The 17,954-nt window shown below is 35.5% G+C and overlaps 1 protein-coding gene across 4 annotated transcripts in view; it reads right to left on the reverse strand.

Moving 5' to 3' along the window:
- The window catches only part of LOC105456125 (hemicentin-1), a 154,839-nt gene that overhangs the window by 19,688 nt on the left and 117,197 nt on the right, over nt 1-17,954 (reverse strand). For 3 of the 4 annotated variants that reach the window (XM_011699945.1, XM_011699943.1, XM_011699946.1), the window contains exons 6-16: nt 16,843-17,027; nt 13,883-14,033; nt 10,960-11,071; nt 10,551-10,732; nt 9,793-10,137; nt 8,645-8,911; nt 7,837-8,193; nt 7,195-7,458; nt 6,402-6,659; nt 5,809-5,826; nt 5,261-5,401 (exon numbers count right to left, since the gene is read on the reverse strand). In XM_011699945.1, coding sequence (XP_011698247.1) covers nt 5,261-5,401; nt 5,809-5,826; nt 6,402-6,659; nt 7,195-7,458; nt 7,837-8,193; nt 8,645-8,911; nt 9,793-10,137; nt 10,551-10,732; nt 10,960-11,071; nt 13,883-14,033; nt 16,843-17,027 — 2,280 coding nt within the window. The remainder of the gene's footprint in view (nt 1-5,260; nt 5,402-5,808; nt 5,827-6,401; nt 6,660-7,194; nt 7,459-7,836; nt 8,194-8,644; nt 8,912-9,792; nt 10,138-10,550; nt 10,733-10,959; nt 11,072-13,882; nt 14,034-16,842; nt 17,028-17,954) is intronic. The other variant, XM_011699944.1, reaches the window with a different exon arrangement.

Consider the following 17,954-nt stretch of genomic DNA (forward strand, 5'->3'; position numbering starts at 1 on the left):
ACGATTGTTAAATAATGCGGCATTCAGTACATACTTCAGCAATAAAACATCGCCGATGCGTCGTGACCGGCGTTCGCGGCAGAACAAACACTGTATATGTTTTGTTTCATCGAACAATTTGCCAAACGCGGGGAACGTTATTTTTTCAAATGAAGCTGACCTGCGTCTGCGAGGCGTAAGACCGGAAGGTACTGCGTGTTTATTGTGCGAGCATGCACGGCGTGCATTGTTGTGCATTCGTGTTGCAAACGTTGCTCCTTGTAAACTTTCGCAGAAATACAACAACATCTCGAAGTAGAACCAACATCCGATAAGAGAAAGGACTTGAAATTAAATGTAAACTCGGTGCACAGCTCGTCGACTTGCATGATAAGACGCGTATCGCCACATCGCTATGTGTATCAGAAAGGTTGCGCATGCGATGAGAGACGTGGTGAGAGAAAAAGCGAGAGAGAGGGGGGGAGGGAGAGGAGAGAGAGGAAGGGAGATATGGCAAAAATGCGGATGCATTCTTTCTAAAAATATCGTAGTAAAGAGGCCTTGAGCGTTGGCGTTTAAAAATATTTTCCAAGCGTTTCTCTGTAGCAACTTGTAACGTACGTTGCAAGAAGGTTGCAGCGCAATTTTCCAAACAATAAAAGGTTATACTCCTAGAATAATAGGCTATAGATAGGTAGAAAAATAAGATAATTTTAATCTTCATAAATAGTTGCGGAGAAAATTTTTTTTACACGTGTTTTAATTCCATCGTACTTTCAAGCGGTTGTTATAAATTGCAAAAATTATGTCATCCTTTCGTTTTGTCGGTTTGATGTTTTGCTGTCGAAATTGTTAAAACGCCTTACAGCTATAAGTGACACTCAAGATCGGTAGGCCCCCTCGGAAATGCTTATTCTAAAATCTAATACGTGCGCGCAACCCTTCACCTACCTTGCAACTCCGAAGACATCCCCGGGTACGTTGCACGGTCATTACAAGCCGTATTAACAATTACAAGCTCTCTTTGCTGAATTATGCAAGAAGTTACACCCGGCACGCCGGTAACTGCGGCGTACGTGAAAGAGCGTCGTGTAGAACATCCCCCGTTCGTTCCCGTGAACAACTAACTACCTACCTTGCTCGTACCGAGTTGACAGTACACTATTGTAAGCCGGAAGTAGTCGTTAAATTATGCAATAGGATATGTATTCAGGTGTGCAGGGAAGAGGATCACTTCCAGCGAGATTTCAGATCGGAGACAAACTTGCATGCTATACACCCGTGTACACGATGGCACCGATGGCACTATTCTATATAGCTGTCCTCTATACTCTATGCATTCTCATCGATCACCGCAGCAATTTAGCGCGAAATATTTGTCTTATTAGTTGATGCACAAGACGGCATACGATACAAAGGGATAATATCGGAATGAATCCGCCGAATAAAATGACAAAGTGAACGTGTAATTCGACGGTGATTACATTCCGACGAGTGTGCGCAATCTATTCGATAATAACGCGTTTAATGTTTGCATATATTTGCGTGTATTTGTGCTCCGTGTTTGCATCGTGTTGTAACTTTAATGAATTCCCGCAAACACTTTATAAATTTATAAACCATTTTTAATCCGCAATTAATTCAAATAATGGACATTTAATTTTGCAAATAAAATTTTTATAATATTACCATTTTATTTATTATTATTTGAAAAAATATGTTAAAAGTTATTATATTATTATAATTATAATTGGTGATTATATCTGTGAAACGAGTTTGTATGACAATAACTGTAATTTGATTTTATTTCGTGATATACACGCAAGATATATGTAATTCTTCCATTCTTCCTTTTCTAATTACTTCTGCATACATTACTATAGCGTAATTAACGAATATGAGTTATTAATTTTTCTAAAGCTATCGATTGTGTGGAGAAAACTTATTTGAAAAATTGTTGAAAATGTGTCGTGTGCTGATAATTTTCGATATGTACTTCTGGCGATAGTTTTAGCTTGTTCCGATCAATATCTACGCGAGTGAATCATTTTCAAAAGTGCTCCGCCTTATAAATATTTTTTAAGCAATTTTTACTTTTGCCGCCAGCACGGCCTCGACGAAAATTATCATTCGATGGAATGCACCTATACTTCTGTTATAAGGTATGCACATAAATAACAATAATTTACAAACCACGTACTTCAGTAGAGGCTATGTACAAAGCACAATAATACAGCAGGCATTTTACCCAATTATAGAGAGCTATACACGGAGAGAATTTTATTTTAAAATTTATTCTGGAAATTATGTTAATTGTGGGACAATATAGTATTTCGACAAATTTTATATAATTTTGTCTGTTTTTTATTGTGCACTACAATAAATTTGTAGTAGCATGTAGTATGTATATTAAAAAAAAAATAGTAAAAATCGCATAAAATTCGTCGGAATATGTTGTCTCACGATTAACATAATTTTCAGGGTAAAATAAAATTCTCTCCGTGTACGTTTTTAAAAATCGAAGAACGCATTCAAACCCTTAACAAGTCAGTAGCTTTTTTTCTATAACACCGTGTTTATGTGCAAGCGATTCTAATGAAGCCCGACGCCGTTAAATTAGGAGACCGATTCTTTTTAACTAAAACAACATAAGAAAGAAAACGCAGTGTGCTGCGGTTTGTACTTACTGTTCGCGTTCCTCCAGCTCGACCACCCGAGTACTGTCTGTGTTTTGTTTAGCAAGTCCAAATTAAAAAGTAGAGCAGAAACGAATCAGTTTCGTGTTAGTGAAAACTACTAAACAAACACATGCTCGCTGCCATAACGTTAACTGTTAATTGTTATTAATCTTATACGAAGCTCATGTGAGTATATTTCTTTTTGTCAAGTGGAAATTATTTTCTTGTTATAACTTTATATGTACATTATAAAGAACACTGAAGATGCATAACTTTTAAAGCAAATTTATTGTTACATTTTCTATGCTATGGCGAAAATTTTTTAAATAGTTAAAGTTAAAAAATACCAGTTAAATAATTTGAAATAAATGAACGTCCGAAGCATTGAAACAACGTAGCAATTACAACTTTATAACCTTATTAGTATCTACATTCAATTTCTGTTGAATATCTGCAGCGTTTATTTTGCAAAAGTTATATTGTTAGAATTACAAGCAATTCATTAAAAAATCGCGAAAAAGTTGAGAAACAAGATGGAAGAATTTCAGCAATTAATTACTACTGCGGATGCGAACGTACTCCTTGCCGCAATTATTATGGAACGATTAACTTTAAGTGGCAGCTGTGCTGAGAAAGGCACTGAAAATAGATTCCGTCTCTCTGACTATAGTGTTGTTAACCTTATTGTACCTGAATGTTATACATTTAATTCGAGAAGTAATATGTAGCGAACAATATTATATTGCTTTACGAGTAAAAACCTCAGATCGATCGTTGTTAATTAATGTCTATTCTTAGCGCGCAATAATACAATTTGAAACAATAAATAAATGTGTTGTATATTAAAGAGTCCAGACTAGTTGCCAATCCAAAATTAGCACGATTTGATGTTATTGTGTTATAATATTTTAATAAACGAATATTAACTTAATGGATACTATTATACTGGTGGTTTAAATTAGTTTCACTGCTTATTATTAAATCTCATTGTTAATGTTATTATATTTCTTTCTGTAATTATTGTTATATATATATCTTCCTAACAATATGTATACGATATAAAATTATATAAAATCTCTTCTTGAAAATCGATGAGTATAAAATATTTTTATATTCAGACTAGTACATTGCATTAATTTAAAAAATAAATTTAATTTATGAAATGGAAACCTTTAATTTGATTCATTTCAAACAGAGATTAAATTTATATTAAAATATATATGTATGTACTCTACTTATCTCCTCTGTGATTATTACAGAATTGGACTCGATGACAAAAAATTTTCTCTGTATTCTTGTTTAATTTATTTCTTGCACAGTTATTTCATTTGTGCGGTATTATGCCTCATATTTAACATAGCTTTAAATTTGATGAGGATAATATCAACGTACCGCAATGTAGTATTGTAATTTATATTTGAAATTACATTTATTGTATAACAGAAGAAAATTAATAAAACCGAATAATTTAATATTGGCCAACATTACAGCAGCGTAGCATGTGTTTCTTTTTAATTGTTCATAAATATCTCCATCTAAATGGAAATCTCACATTGTTTAGCTACATTATACAGAAATATCAAATAGTGTGTGAGCATGCTTTTATTCTACTTAGCATAAACTATATAAGGTAATATAATATTGTATACAATGTGTGATATATCTACATCTGTTTGCGCGGACTGGATTAACAGAACTTTGTCAAGAAATATAAAAGGTCTTTTGAAATAATATACTCGTTCTATAAATACGTTTTATAAATAAAGATCATATGAATAAATCAATTTAATGTTTTACATCATGTGATTAAAATAACTTTGATGTACTTACGATTACGCGTGATTTAAGCCATTAAGAATATTTTATATTACATTGAATTAAATCAGAAAAAGTATAAAAGTGAACACAAGTAAATAGTTAATAAAAACTTAAAAGAATAAGTGGTGTGTTAACTACGTGGAAAATACTTTTTACATTAATAAATTACATTTACATTAATAATATGAAATATACTAGAATATGAACACAGAGATGATATCATAACATGTTTTTACTGGCAGGAATAAAAGAATATATCGTCAAGGCGTATGGAAGAAACATCGTTACTTTGCAACGTTCTAACTTAGGACGAATATATTTTAAGATATGAAGATAAATTAATATTAACGTTTATTTATGAGCCATTTTAAATATATATATATATATATATATATATATATATATATATATAGATGTAAAACATATATATTGATCATATTAGACCATAATAATATAACTGTAATAATAGTTAGATTACAGGTTGTTAGATCGAATTTCTTCGAAGCCTTATCAGAAATATATTTCGGATACAGATATGCATATGCAGATTCAGATTTTGCACGGAATATTGGATTTCTCACTTCGGTCTTAAAATAAATTATTCTCAAAAGTGACAAAATTTAGAAGTTGCACGCTATTCTCACGCTCGAAATAATTATATAAGTTATCGATTTGATTTTGATTAAAGAGCTTGAAGAAATCCCATTTTACGACCTAGATCATGCAAATCGCTGCGACGAGCGAGCCGTCGTAAATAACGATATAATATATCAGTGATAACTTACATTTCATTTGGCTGCGTTTTCGTCGGCACACGATGTAAATGGCCACGCAGATTAGTATTAGGACCAATATCATGACCACCGCCACTACGATAATAATCAGTAGCAGATTACCCTCCAGTTGATGCCACCAAGGTATATGACCTGTAACGCGATAGGTTGTAATGTACAACAATCGGCAACAACATGGAAACGATATATACAAGGACAATGATACATTAAAAACGGTTTCATTGTTTCTGTTAAAATAAAAAATACTGAAAGCGGGAGTACAGAAAGGTAACAACGTTCAATTTAACTGTATGATAACTTTTGCTGCAGATAAATGTATTAAATAGAGGAAAGGGGAATGAGATTTTTCCTTGTGCGTATCGCGATATATTACATTTAAAATTAATCAAATTTGTGTTAAAAGTGAAAAAATATATATGATTTTTTATTATGATATACTATTGAGTATAACTAATAATAATTATATACGTACACAAATAGTAATTATACATAAAATATATTATACACATAAAGCTTGAAATGACACAGGCACGACTTACTTTTAGTTCCATGGTGGGCTGTAAAGCGATAAATTCTGCTAAATATTTATGATTGACACAGTTATTCTCATTATAATTTAATAGGTTATGAAAATGTGTTACTGAATGTTTGTTACTCAAAAATATTAAATCGTTATTTAATATAATACGAGTAAAGAAACAATATTACGAAATAGTTGCATTTTAGAGATGATATTTATGTAAAATTATATTAATTTATTGTAAGTATGTAAAAATTTATATTGCACTTTCGATATTATATATACTGTAGTGATTTGATTTTATCGTATGTGCGTAAAATTCATTTATAACACACTGGAAAACTTCGCTTTCTGTTTTAGTCTCAACAATGCTTCAATCATATAATGCAAACTTACAAACTCCGTGCACAGTCGTTACAAAGAAGTTTTTATATTACACTATGCTAATATTTTCGCATGTGTTTTTTTCATATTTTAATCGATATAGAAAAGTTATTTCGGAACGCGACAATATTTTCAAATAATCCAGGTAGAAACGCGCGTTTCAAAAAATACTGCTATTTTTGCAGGTATAAGCACGATATCAGCGAATCAATGAAAAGTTCGTTGTACCTGGTATGTCGCGTTCACACGCTACGGAGTGGCCGATTGTGTTGTTCGCCACGCACACGTACGTCCGGAAGTTAGTCACTGAGGTGTCGAGGAGCATGTAACTTTTTCCGTTTCGCATTATTGCGATCTGCTCCAGCGTGTCGTTTTCGTTCTTCAATGACCAAGTGAAATCCGTCTCTTTCGGATTGGCGACGGCTGAGCAAACGACATAATCCTGGCCGTCGAATCGTTCTTTCTCTATATGGCATTCCGGTTTAACTGCATGGAAAATACGACATCGCCGTTAGACGTCAGGAGCACGTGGAAAAATTGAGATTACTTTTTAAAGGAATTTTTATATGTTCGTAATGATATTTTGAGAAAAGGAGAGGAGCGAGCGCAGAAAAATATATTTTAACATTAAAATAAAGGATGAACGTCTCGACGTAATCTAGATGACAAAAAGAATTAATTCTCGCTCTTTTTTCAATACGTATAATATGTACAGTTGTGGACACATCGGTTGCGACACTTTCTTTTTTATAGGTTTCAAAACACACTAATATTTTGCAAATGCGGACCACGATTGGTGTTATACTGTCTCTAGACTAAAGATAGTACATCGCAGTTCGCATTTGCAAAATATTAGTTATTTATAAAGTATATGTTATGTATATTAAATATATATTGGAAACCTATAAAAAAAGTGTCGCAACCGATGTGTCCACAACTGTACATACATTTAGAATTGCACAAATGTAGAAATTTTTTTGACTAGTCATTTAAAAATCTAAAGACGCAATATGAAACGTACATTGCACATTCATGATCATTGAGATATTCAAGGAGCCATGACGATTCCACGCCTCGCAATAGTAAGTGCCATTGCTACGCCGTGGTATTGGCATTTTCCAGTCAAACACGTGGCCTTCCATAATGGTATCAGTGGATAGTCCTTCGCGAAACCATCGAAAGTTCGGTGTCGGTCGCGCCTTCGCGTTGCACTCGACGGTTTCGGGTATCGTGTCCACGATCACATGGATTATCTTCCTCGATATTGTGATTTCCTCTGGAGGGACTTGAATAAAAAATCGAATTTAGTCATTTATTTTCAAAAAATACGAAAAGTCTACACGCAACATAATTTTGTAAATTAAAAATAAGCTTCTATATTTAAAATTGTATGCATTTCCTCTCTTAATTTATAGATATTTTTAATGTGCTTAAAAACAGCACTTTACTCGAAGAAACTCGTCAGGATTAAGTCAGGAATCTTTTATATTTGTACTGCATTAAGTTCATAGAATTCTCTCTTATGGTGTGGAACAAGAAGATCTTTGTTCTCTTCTCTTCTCTCTACAATCTCGCAAAATGGAGCGTTATAAATGGAATGTAAGCAGGTAGAGAGATATCGCCGCGCGCGCAAAAAAAAGAAAGAGATTCGAATGAAACGTACACTCGACATGAAAGTGAGTACTACTCTCCACGCCCGCGCCGATCCCGTTGCTGCTGCTCTTGCAGGTGAATTTGACGTTATCCTCGGCACGGTCGAGCTGACCGTTCGGCCAGACCGTCAGATTCCATACGAGGGTCGATTGGATGCTCTCGAAGTCGTTGGTCCTTGGGTCAGGCGGATGATAAACGTTCGACACGTAGTATCGATTCGTTTTCGTGAAGTCCATGGGAATGTCATCCCTCAGCCAGGAAATATTGCAGATCGGGGCGCATTCGACCCAACACGTGATGCTCACGTTACGCGAGTTGTAGACGTTGCCGCGGTACGAGGGGAGCTTCTTAATGAACGCCGGGGCCGCTAATGAGAAGCGATAACTCTCGGTTAAGCATAATGGAATTTGTCATTTTCAATAATTACGCGAGAAACGTCGGACAATCCATTATGTCGTTCATTATTAGGAATAGAAGAGCTCCGTTCAATATAAAATCTTAATGTTCATGTCAGACTTATCGTATAAGAATAGATATGCTATATTACTTTACGTGCTACGTTAGGCAATATTCGAAAAAAAAAGAGATGAAACAGTGTCAAGCTTGTGATATATATAAAAGTTAAGTAATCTAGAATTTTCTTCCGATTTTTTAAATTGAATTTGGCCAAAAATATACGTTCCGAATGTGCTGCAGAAAATAAACTGAATTACTTGAATCTTCAAAAATATGTTACCGATGGACGGATTCTAAAATGTCGCCATGAAATCCAGTAATTGCTGGATACAATTTTAGACGCATTGACGTATGTCACTCACCCGATACGTCGATAAACGTTGTGGCTGGCTCTCCGTCACCGGCCTCGTTGTACGCCAGACACGTGAAATTCGCCTCGGTTTCCAAATTAACTGACTCGATGAAGAGTGTGGCTTCGTTCTCGTCTGGAAGTCGGTGCGAGCCGCGCTGCCACCTGAAGCCCGAGACCCTCGGCCGGCCGGGGTCCAAAACGAAGCAAGTGATGGATAATGCTTGTTTCTTCACCACTTGCCGAGGTTCGTACGTTATCGATGCCGGGCCGGGCTTATCTGCGGAAATGTTTCAGGGATGCAGAGTGTGTGTGTGTATGAGAGAGAGAGAGAGAGAGAGAGAGAGAGAGAGAGAGAAGGGGAGAGTAACTGATATTCGCTAAATATATAATCGGATTAATGTAATAAGATATCGTAGGTAAACGATATCGGTCGCGTACATATATGAGATAAAGTCCGCAATCGATAATTTATTGCTGCAACAATTAGTGTTGAACATAAACGACCGCTCTTAACAATGTGTTATTTGATAATATAGACGAGATTCGAGGATTATTATTTATAATAGCATATCTCATAAATATCTATTGATAACTAATGTAAAATATAATTTTTGTTTGGGGAAAATATTATGGAAATTCAAAACACGTACAAAACACGGGCATAACGTACACTTGAAAAAAGTAATCTTGCAATTATAGCGAGAATTATTTAGGTACGAAAAATTAGTTAAAACGGATAAGTGATTAGTAAGCACTGCGATACCACATATGTATTTAATCAAGATAGGTAATAGAGATAGAAATTATATCTGAACTATTTGTCAAATTTAGCATGAAAGTTCCTCTATGACTTTCTTAATCAGTCTTCTTAATCAATCCAGACACTCTAATCACATTTGGTTATGAGACCTATATTTTTTCTTGTATATATTCTTAGAATATTGCTACTATGAATTCTACGTATGACAGACAATTTCTTAGCAGATATGAAAAAACAGCGATGTAATTTAAGTGTAATATTTAAAATTCGAGCTGGAACAGCGAAACATTTCCCCGAGTGTATTATGACGTTGGAAACGTAGGTAATGGGCATCGCCATCAGTTTGTCTTCTATCATCGCGCAACACGAATGAGTGACGGGTGACAGAGAGGACTTACAATAAACTGTGACAGGCGTGCTCGGAGAGACCGGTCCCCATCCAGCCTCGTTTTTCCCCTCGCAGGAGTAGTTGCCGTGGAAGGTGCGGCCGACAGATTCCAGCAGCAGCTTGCTGGGGTCGATGTCACAGAATGCCAACGATTCCTCGGAGCTCGCCGCCGTGGCGGTGCTATTCCTCGAGCAGTCCGGAAGTTCTTTCAATAGATCACCGTCCAAGTACCAACGGACGGCTGTCAGTATCGCCGGATTACCGGCGTCGACCTCGCACGTCAGCGAAACGTTCTGACGGTCCGCCTCGTTCACAGGTGTTTCCGGATCCATTATCACTTCGACCACCGGCTTATCTGACATGATAAAACGCGATATATACATTTCGCACGGCCGGTATAAATCTCGTGCGCGCGTGCGAGTTCGAAAGTACGTACATACGTACGTATACGCGGGCACCGAACTCTCTTTCGCGCCAACTTTATTCCCGATGTAATCGCATAGCTTTCAATGAAGCTGTCGTTTTCTAATAAAAGGATGAACTGCGCTCCGCTGAAAGTTACCGCCGCGAGAAATAAGAAGATAAGAAGTTTCGCCGAAAGCACAATAATGGGGATCCTTTCGGATTTAGATTTATTGCCAACCGGAGCTTTTATAATCCGCGCGAGATTGTAGCGATTTTAGATTTAGATTTTTATCGACTGCTCCATATTCCGCGCTCAGCGATTGCCCGCTGTTATCTCTGTCTCGTGCGAAAGGCGATACGTACAGAAGACCGAAACCTGCACGGCGTCCTCGGAAATGGTCGGACCGGCGTTGTTTTCCAGGATGCATTTGTAAGAACCCATGTCGCTGGGAGTCGCGTTTTTCACCGTGAGCGCTGTTTGTTCCGTGATTCCACCGTCGTAATGTTCTTCGTTTAGCACGTTTAATTCGTCGTCATCTCGTAACCTGCATTCATCCGATTTATAGGGAGAAATGAAACGCGAAGAAATAACGCCGACTTATTTTTTTAAGATGTAAAAGCGGCGAGAGTAAAACATAAATGTCTTCAGCTCCGCTGCTAATTTATCTAACAAAACCAGCCTTTATTTCCCACAGGAAAATGATCGTTATCCTAAAGGATTAATTCATGCTAGTATATATCTTCCTTTACGTAGTATATAATGGCCACTTACCACGTCACCTTTAATAGCGTGGCCGGATTTGCTTCGTAGTCGCAGAATATTAAAAAGTCGTCCGTCTCGTTAACGGTTATGTTGCTCGGTTTTATTTTAATTATCGGCGGATCTGCAACACATAAAACAGTAAAGTATTATAAACGATGAAAATCACTGTGCAAAATTTAGATTGTATTAACCGCAGAGTTAGAATTGTCAGAGAAAATTCCAATTATGAAGAGGAAAACGCGAGGTAATCGCTAAATATAAATCTCTGTTTAATTAAAAATAAATAATTTTTATCTTTTTTAATTGTATTAAAAAATTTAATACAATTATTTTTATATCAGCATGTCTTCCTTCTTTTGATATTTGTCAAGTTGATACTGACAATTTGATTATTTTTAATTATTTTTAAGCAAGAAAGATTAAGCATTTTATTATAATTTTAGTGTGAAAATAGAGTGTAAAATGTCAGTTTAACCTTTCTTAAAATCTTGTTGCGTGTCAAAGATCAAGCGCTTTTAATGAATTCATTTTTTTTGCGAAGTAAAAATTTCTCTCCTTTTTTTCTTCAATATCTAAAACCGTAAAGTTCTTTTTATCTTCGTGACTGCTTCTTGTCCAAGGTGAATAGTGCTAAACTTAAATTGGATGTAAAATTTAGATGCGTCCAGGTCACAATATTATACACTTAACGTAGGCCCTTGAAAACGGAGGGGGATATAAAACAAAATTCTCGTAAATACGTAGACGCGAGAGTTGCTGTCACGATGCAAGCCGGAGAGTTGGAAACGTGCCAAACTCGATGTCTGGAGTTTCTCGTTTCCAATCCATGGGTAGTCCTCGTTCTGGCTGCAAAACGAAAGTTTCTCCGCCATTTCGCACTGTAACTGGAAACATCAGGGAGATACACAACCGTCTCTTTTTGTCCGTTTCCGTGCTCACGTAATCAAGACGTCACGTCCTCAATGAAAAAAGTTGTAACTGCCGATTTCAGAGTTAAACACGTTAAGTCATAAATCTATAATAATCTTAATAAAGACCTACTCTCTAAAAGTGAATCAGTGAAATCATCACTGATTTTCAGTGTTCTGGCAACATTCAAAATTGTTTCAGTGATAATATATTGATTCAAACAAGGAATATCACTGAAAGACAGTGAATTTCACTGTCAAACAGAATTGAAAACTGAAATCAATAATAATTCCACTGATTCACTTTTAGAGAAAACATATAATCTTATCGTGGAATGCTAGAGAGAAATTTTCTAGCTATATAATCCAATGTTCTGGTTATGTAATATAAAATAATTATTTTAATTATTTTAATTGCGATTTCTTTTAGAATTATCACTTTTTGATAATTGTGAATGTGCTTCAAGCAGTAGAGAGCTCTCGAGTGATTGCATAAAATGAAGATCACGATCTTTAGTATGAAGGACTGACTTGAAAGAGAGAGACAGACAAATTATTTATGCATCATAAGATATTAAATATAATAATAAAACAAATTTTAATATTGTTTAATATTGCAATAATTTAATTAATTATTTGTGAAATTATTAGGCATCAATATCTTGCCTCGGCCGTCTTCGGCTATTTCGCTTTATTTATTTGTTATATACACACAGCGGCCTTACTGAAATTATTAAAAATTAAGTAATTTCACAATAAAATATTTGTAAAAACATCTACAGATAGATCAGTAAAAGTTGTTTGTCTATAGCGTATCGGCATATAGATCAATGCGTTGATCTACCGAAGCATGCAACTGGAAAATCGTATAAACGTTGTGCGATTTATATGAACCAATCTTTTAAAAGGCAAGAGAAATGTTTATCAGATGGTCAAACGGAAAATATTCTTGAATTATATGAAACTTCTTAACTTCTATCATTTCAAAATTCTCAATCGTTCCTTGCGAACACGTTTGCTTTGATCTCTGCTGTGTAAATTGAAACCTGGAGGATTTTCAATTATTATTTTTTATTTTTATTCCTTTACTAAAGTTCTATTTTCAGAAAGCGATTTCGAGTATAGAGGTATAAATGGCCGGAAGTCTTTGCAAAGAGATGGTAGGAATAAATCTTCAATCCTATTACAATTTCCTAACTTAAAACGACCGGTCTTAAAATCTCAATCTTAGCCTTTTCCCGCCGTGATTGTGAGTAAATTTTACGTATTGCACATTTAATTGCGGAGATAAGGAACGAGTTTTTGAATTCGACAGCAAGTTAAGATTCTACTGATTGCTCGCGTTGCCAAGTTACGTTAATTTGCATAGCATTATGCTGATGAATAGCGAACGGGTATGTGCATGTATGTGTAGAGAGAGTTATTTATTTAAAGGATTTAGTTCATAAGGGCTAAGTGTATGCAAATGTTAATAACCGCTCTTGCAGCTCGCAGTTTCCCGTAGATGCAGAATATGCTCGCTGCGGTACGGAAATGTGTGAATTTCGGGTTACAATGCAATCTTGTTGCAACAGTTGTTGTTTTAACGCTATTAACCGTAATTGTAACTGTTAAAAATTACGGATTACAATTTGTATACCGTTGTTATTACTAGTGAAATGGAAAATTAGATGTTATCAAATTTAATTTGTTTATGAGATTACTCAATGTTTGCTTACAATTAGATGAAATTAAATTTCGTATTTTCTGAACCAATCTAATACTACGATATGATTCTGTATGAAAATTTTGTTTCCAATCTCTTTGCGGTTATTCTTTTTGAAAAAGATACATATGATATAAAATTATATATATATATATTTTTTTAAATTAAAATTATGATACTTGGGATGAGTAAATAAAAGAATATGTTTAATCGTAAAAAAATTGAAATTAAAATTGTCTTATCGGTCACAAAATACATTGTTGCAAAAGAATGATTCATGTCAATGATGACTAATTCGATATTGTCTTGCAATACTTACATAACACCTCGATCGTCGTTGCTTCCTTCATTGGCTTCAGATCTTCGGTGCGAGTAACCGAATTCTCGGCGTAGCACTTGAATGTTTTGCCGTTGTCGTATACCGTTGCTGTAAACGCGAGAAAACTTGTCGTATCGAATGTATCATCCTCCTATAAACAAAGAAGTTGAAGAATTGTAATTATTCCTCTTGGAAATAATTTAGATCATCATTTACAAGTCATTAACAAATCTTATGTTTGAATAATAAAACTGGTGATAAGTATATTTATACGCAGTAAAAAAATATACAGTAATGTAATGCAGCTATGCAGATTCTCAGAAATTTAAATCTCTAAGTTAAAAAATGAAACGCAAAAAGTAGAACCGATCCAATTAGTTTTGACCTATTTTTGATAGATTCTTCTAATTAACTCGCAACACGTATTCAAAATATTCACGTTATCATATTTCTATAATATGTTTTTGATCGCTGCCGAACGTTCGTGATTCATGAAAAAATGCTGGATTTCCATATCAATCTCCAATTTGCGAAAAATAAAAGTAATGCAATACCGCAAGCGCGCGTTTAAAGCTCCGCGTAACTTTAATAATTCCGTAATAATTGCACGGAGCATTGAAAATACGATAACAGTCGATACACGTATAACGAAAAATGTATACCCTGTTATATCTACATACATTCGCGATCATAAAGCTGACCGTATAATTCCTTTGTTTTTTCAGCAATTGAAAATCCAGCAAAAGGTGAAGTTTTTCCCTAAAAATAGCGTCAATCAATTTGTTAAGAGAATCCGTAAAAGTGTACCGCAGAGTGCGAGAATAACGCTTGTCGAGAAACTGTTGTAAAGCCATCTCCCGCTGAGCTTATAATATCCTACTTCGCACGAAAGAGTGTACTCGAGCTTAAAAATGTGATCCTCTTAATCCCGCTATGACGTGACGCTCATATCGGGCCAGGAATTCGTGGCATGTAATTGCCTCGCCTGAATAGATACGCCGCCACCTGCTATCGTGCGCAATGTCCTGAACGGATTCGGTCGCATCGTCGCGCTCCTGTAATCAGGCTCGCTTAGTAAACAATGCTAATTATGATATCCCACTCATACGGAATTGCAAATGTTACAAAGTACGAAATCAATAATCGCAATTATGCGAACTGACGGTTTCATTAATAACGATTCGTTAACTTTGCCGACGCGCCACCCGAGACGCAATGGGAGGACAGTAGTCCTTCAAACATCGTTAATTAACACCGCAAAACGAATTAAATTCGTCGTTCATGCGTTATCTCGTGTATTTCATCGCTATCAAACGCTTATATTAAAATTCAAGAGAAAATGCATTTTTATATTTATGAAGATATTACGGCGCAACGTTAAATTTGCACGCGAAGATAACAATTACCGTTGATATGAAGATTATCGTATGTATAATATACTGAATAATATATATTGAAGAATAGTGATCTTCAGCGTTGATTTGAACGTTTAACAGATTTACTTTTGATTTAATGATATTTCATATAATATTGTTAATTCAATTCATGTGTATGTCGACGCATAGAGAGCGGAATAATAAAGACAGTTGATAGACGTTTACGTTTCGCGAGACAACATTTTTCGTGCATAAAGAACCTTCCGCTATCGGGACGCGGCGTCGTTTTATCTACCTTACGACTTTTAACCGTGACGACATTTTTTTTTCTTTTTGCACTAATTGCATCACGTAGGCGCGGGGCGGTCTCGTATGCCGTCATTTTGCGGGCACGCGGCTTTATAGCTTCAGATACTTCCGTAATGGATTTATGATAGCTGCGTGTCGCCTACGACTTCTGCATGCATATACACGTATACGCGATAGCGCAACGACACGATATGTAGAGGAGTCTAATGATTTTTCGATGCCGCCGCTGCCGTGCAGCTACTCGTTCGGGCGTGAAATTGATTTTTTACAAGTCGAGAATAAAACAGAGTCACGTGACTCGAAAGTAAACGATGACGATTCCTTGATGCTTTCATTTCCAAACCAACTTTTATTTTGTTTCACTTAACAATTTCACAGGGAATACAATTGTTCTAGATTCCAAAATCTAATTTAAAATGTGTTCTTTTCAGTAGCGAGCTATCGGAATTTAATTCTCTTCAGAATTTTGCGACGTATCTTTCCATTGTACGTTCGCCAGTAGCTTTTGCGAAGCAAAGTCGAAAGAAATTGTGTATGACAACTTTCATCCCGACGAAAGAATGATAGGATAAACCGTCAGTAAATGGCGAAAAATTGCGCGAAAATTCCGTTTTTGCACAAATATAAATCGTTAACTGATAAAAACTGGATAATTCGAAAAGAAGTCTCGAGAAGTACATCGACCGATAAACTGTCGAAACTTCCTAGATTCTAAATTCGTTTCGACTCCGCCACTTTTTTCCGGGGTGAAACACGAAAATTTGTTGCTCCGCAAAAACGTTAAATGGGAATTAAAATGTACGATAGGTGCTGTACCGATCGATTTAGAATTTCCCGGTAGGTAGTTTTGCGAAGTTTACTGTGGCACTTGCGAGTCTGTGCGCTTTTGCCGAGTAAGTAACTGAATCAAAACTTTCGCGAAGCGCTTCTCTCATTCATTGTCGCATACCACCAAACATGCTTATCCCGTACATTTATTTAAATGCAAATGGCGGTGAGGCTGATGCGAAATTCAAGCCTATTAAGAATCTACTGTATCAGGAATTCTATTCACGTTACTCGGTAATGGATACGAAATATGTTTTTCTATTGAAAACTATCTTTCCTCTACTAAAAAAAAAGAAATAATTTTACCAGACTTTAACGATAAATGAAATTAGCTATGTTTTTTAAGCTGGAATGCCAAAAGTAGCCTTATAATTAATTATTAAATAAAATTTCCTTATTTGTAGTCCTACCTTGACTTGCAATTACAATATCGTAGTATCTACTCACATTTTCCTGTATTTTTGTCTCAAACATGTCGAATCTCTCATCGTCCTCGTTTAAAGAGTGCGTTCCGTTCTTCCACGTCACATTGGCGGCGGGTCGTGCGGCCTGTACCGTACACTGCAATAAAATCTTCGTTCCTTGCACGACATGACCGACAACTCCATTTAAGTCCATCTTTAACGGACGTACTGCAAAGAGAATAGGCAAGTGTTACATTAATGCAAGAGGACCGGACTGTCAATTACTCAGCTAAATCAAGCTAACCATGAGACGGCATTAAAATTAATGTTTCTTTATAAGACATTCTCATTTTACTTTAAATTATACTTTGAAATTATATCTCGATCAACCTCCATATCTTTAATATTGCAAGAAAGAAAGGAGATTATTTTCAGATCGAGATGATTTTAAATAAATTAATATATAGGTTCTAATTTCTTGTTTTTAATATATAAATTATTCATTAAGAGAAAAATTGTCTTAAAATCAATATTAGCCATCGACTTTTCCAACTTTTACATATGTAATTTGGAATAATCCGGATATCCTTTATTTATTTGACAAATATTTAACGTTCATCATTTAATATTCATGGTAATTTGAGTCAGTAAATCGATCATACGTTAAATTTAATATATTTTGGACTTTTGCGATATATGACATGACTATTATTTTCATTATAAACTGGATATATGAACGCTTTTTTTTCGATAAAGGAAACACGAGAACGGGCAAAATCCACCTATGTTCGCCACCGTCCGCTCTGTCCCTTTATGACTACTATTTTTTTATATTCTCGCATTGTCCAGTATTACAGCTAATGAATCGTAAATATCTTTTTACGGCTTAAACACTCGTGATTTTTTTTTAATATATTAATATTTAAGTTCGCGGCGGTGCCTTTTGTATCTCTGCATCAAAGACATGCAGCTCACGCGTCGCATTTGGCGATTTCCATAGCTGCCTGTCTAAACGTACGATCTTCTCTGTGTATCGGCCACATGAAATACAGCCGCTAACGGTCAGTTATAGGCGCCTTGTAATGACGATCGTGTGGTATCTAGGCTTCGCATGGCACAGAAGCGACATTAGGGTTGGCATGTGTAATTGAGGGT

Source organism: Wasmannia auropunctata, unplaced genomic scaffold, assembly GCF_000956235.1.
Source record: "Wasmannia auropunctata unplaced genomic scaffold, wasmannia.A_1.0 LD335767.1, whole genome shotgun sequence".
NCBI classification, from domain to species: Eukaryota; Metazoa; Arthropoda; class Insecta; order Hymenoptera; family Formicidae; genus Wasmannia; species Wasmannia auropunctata.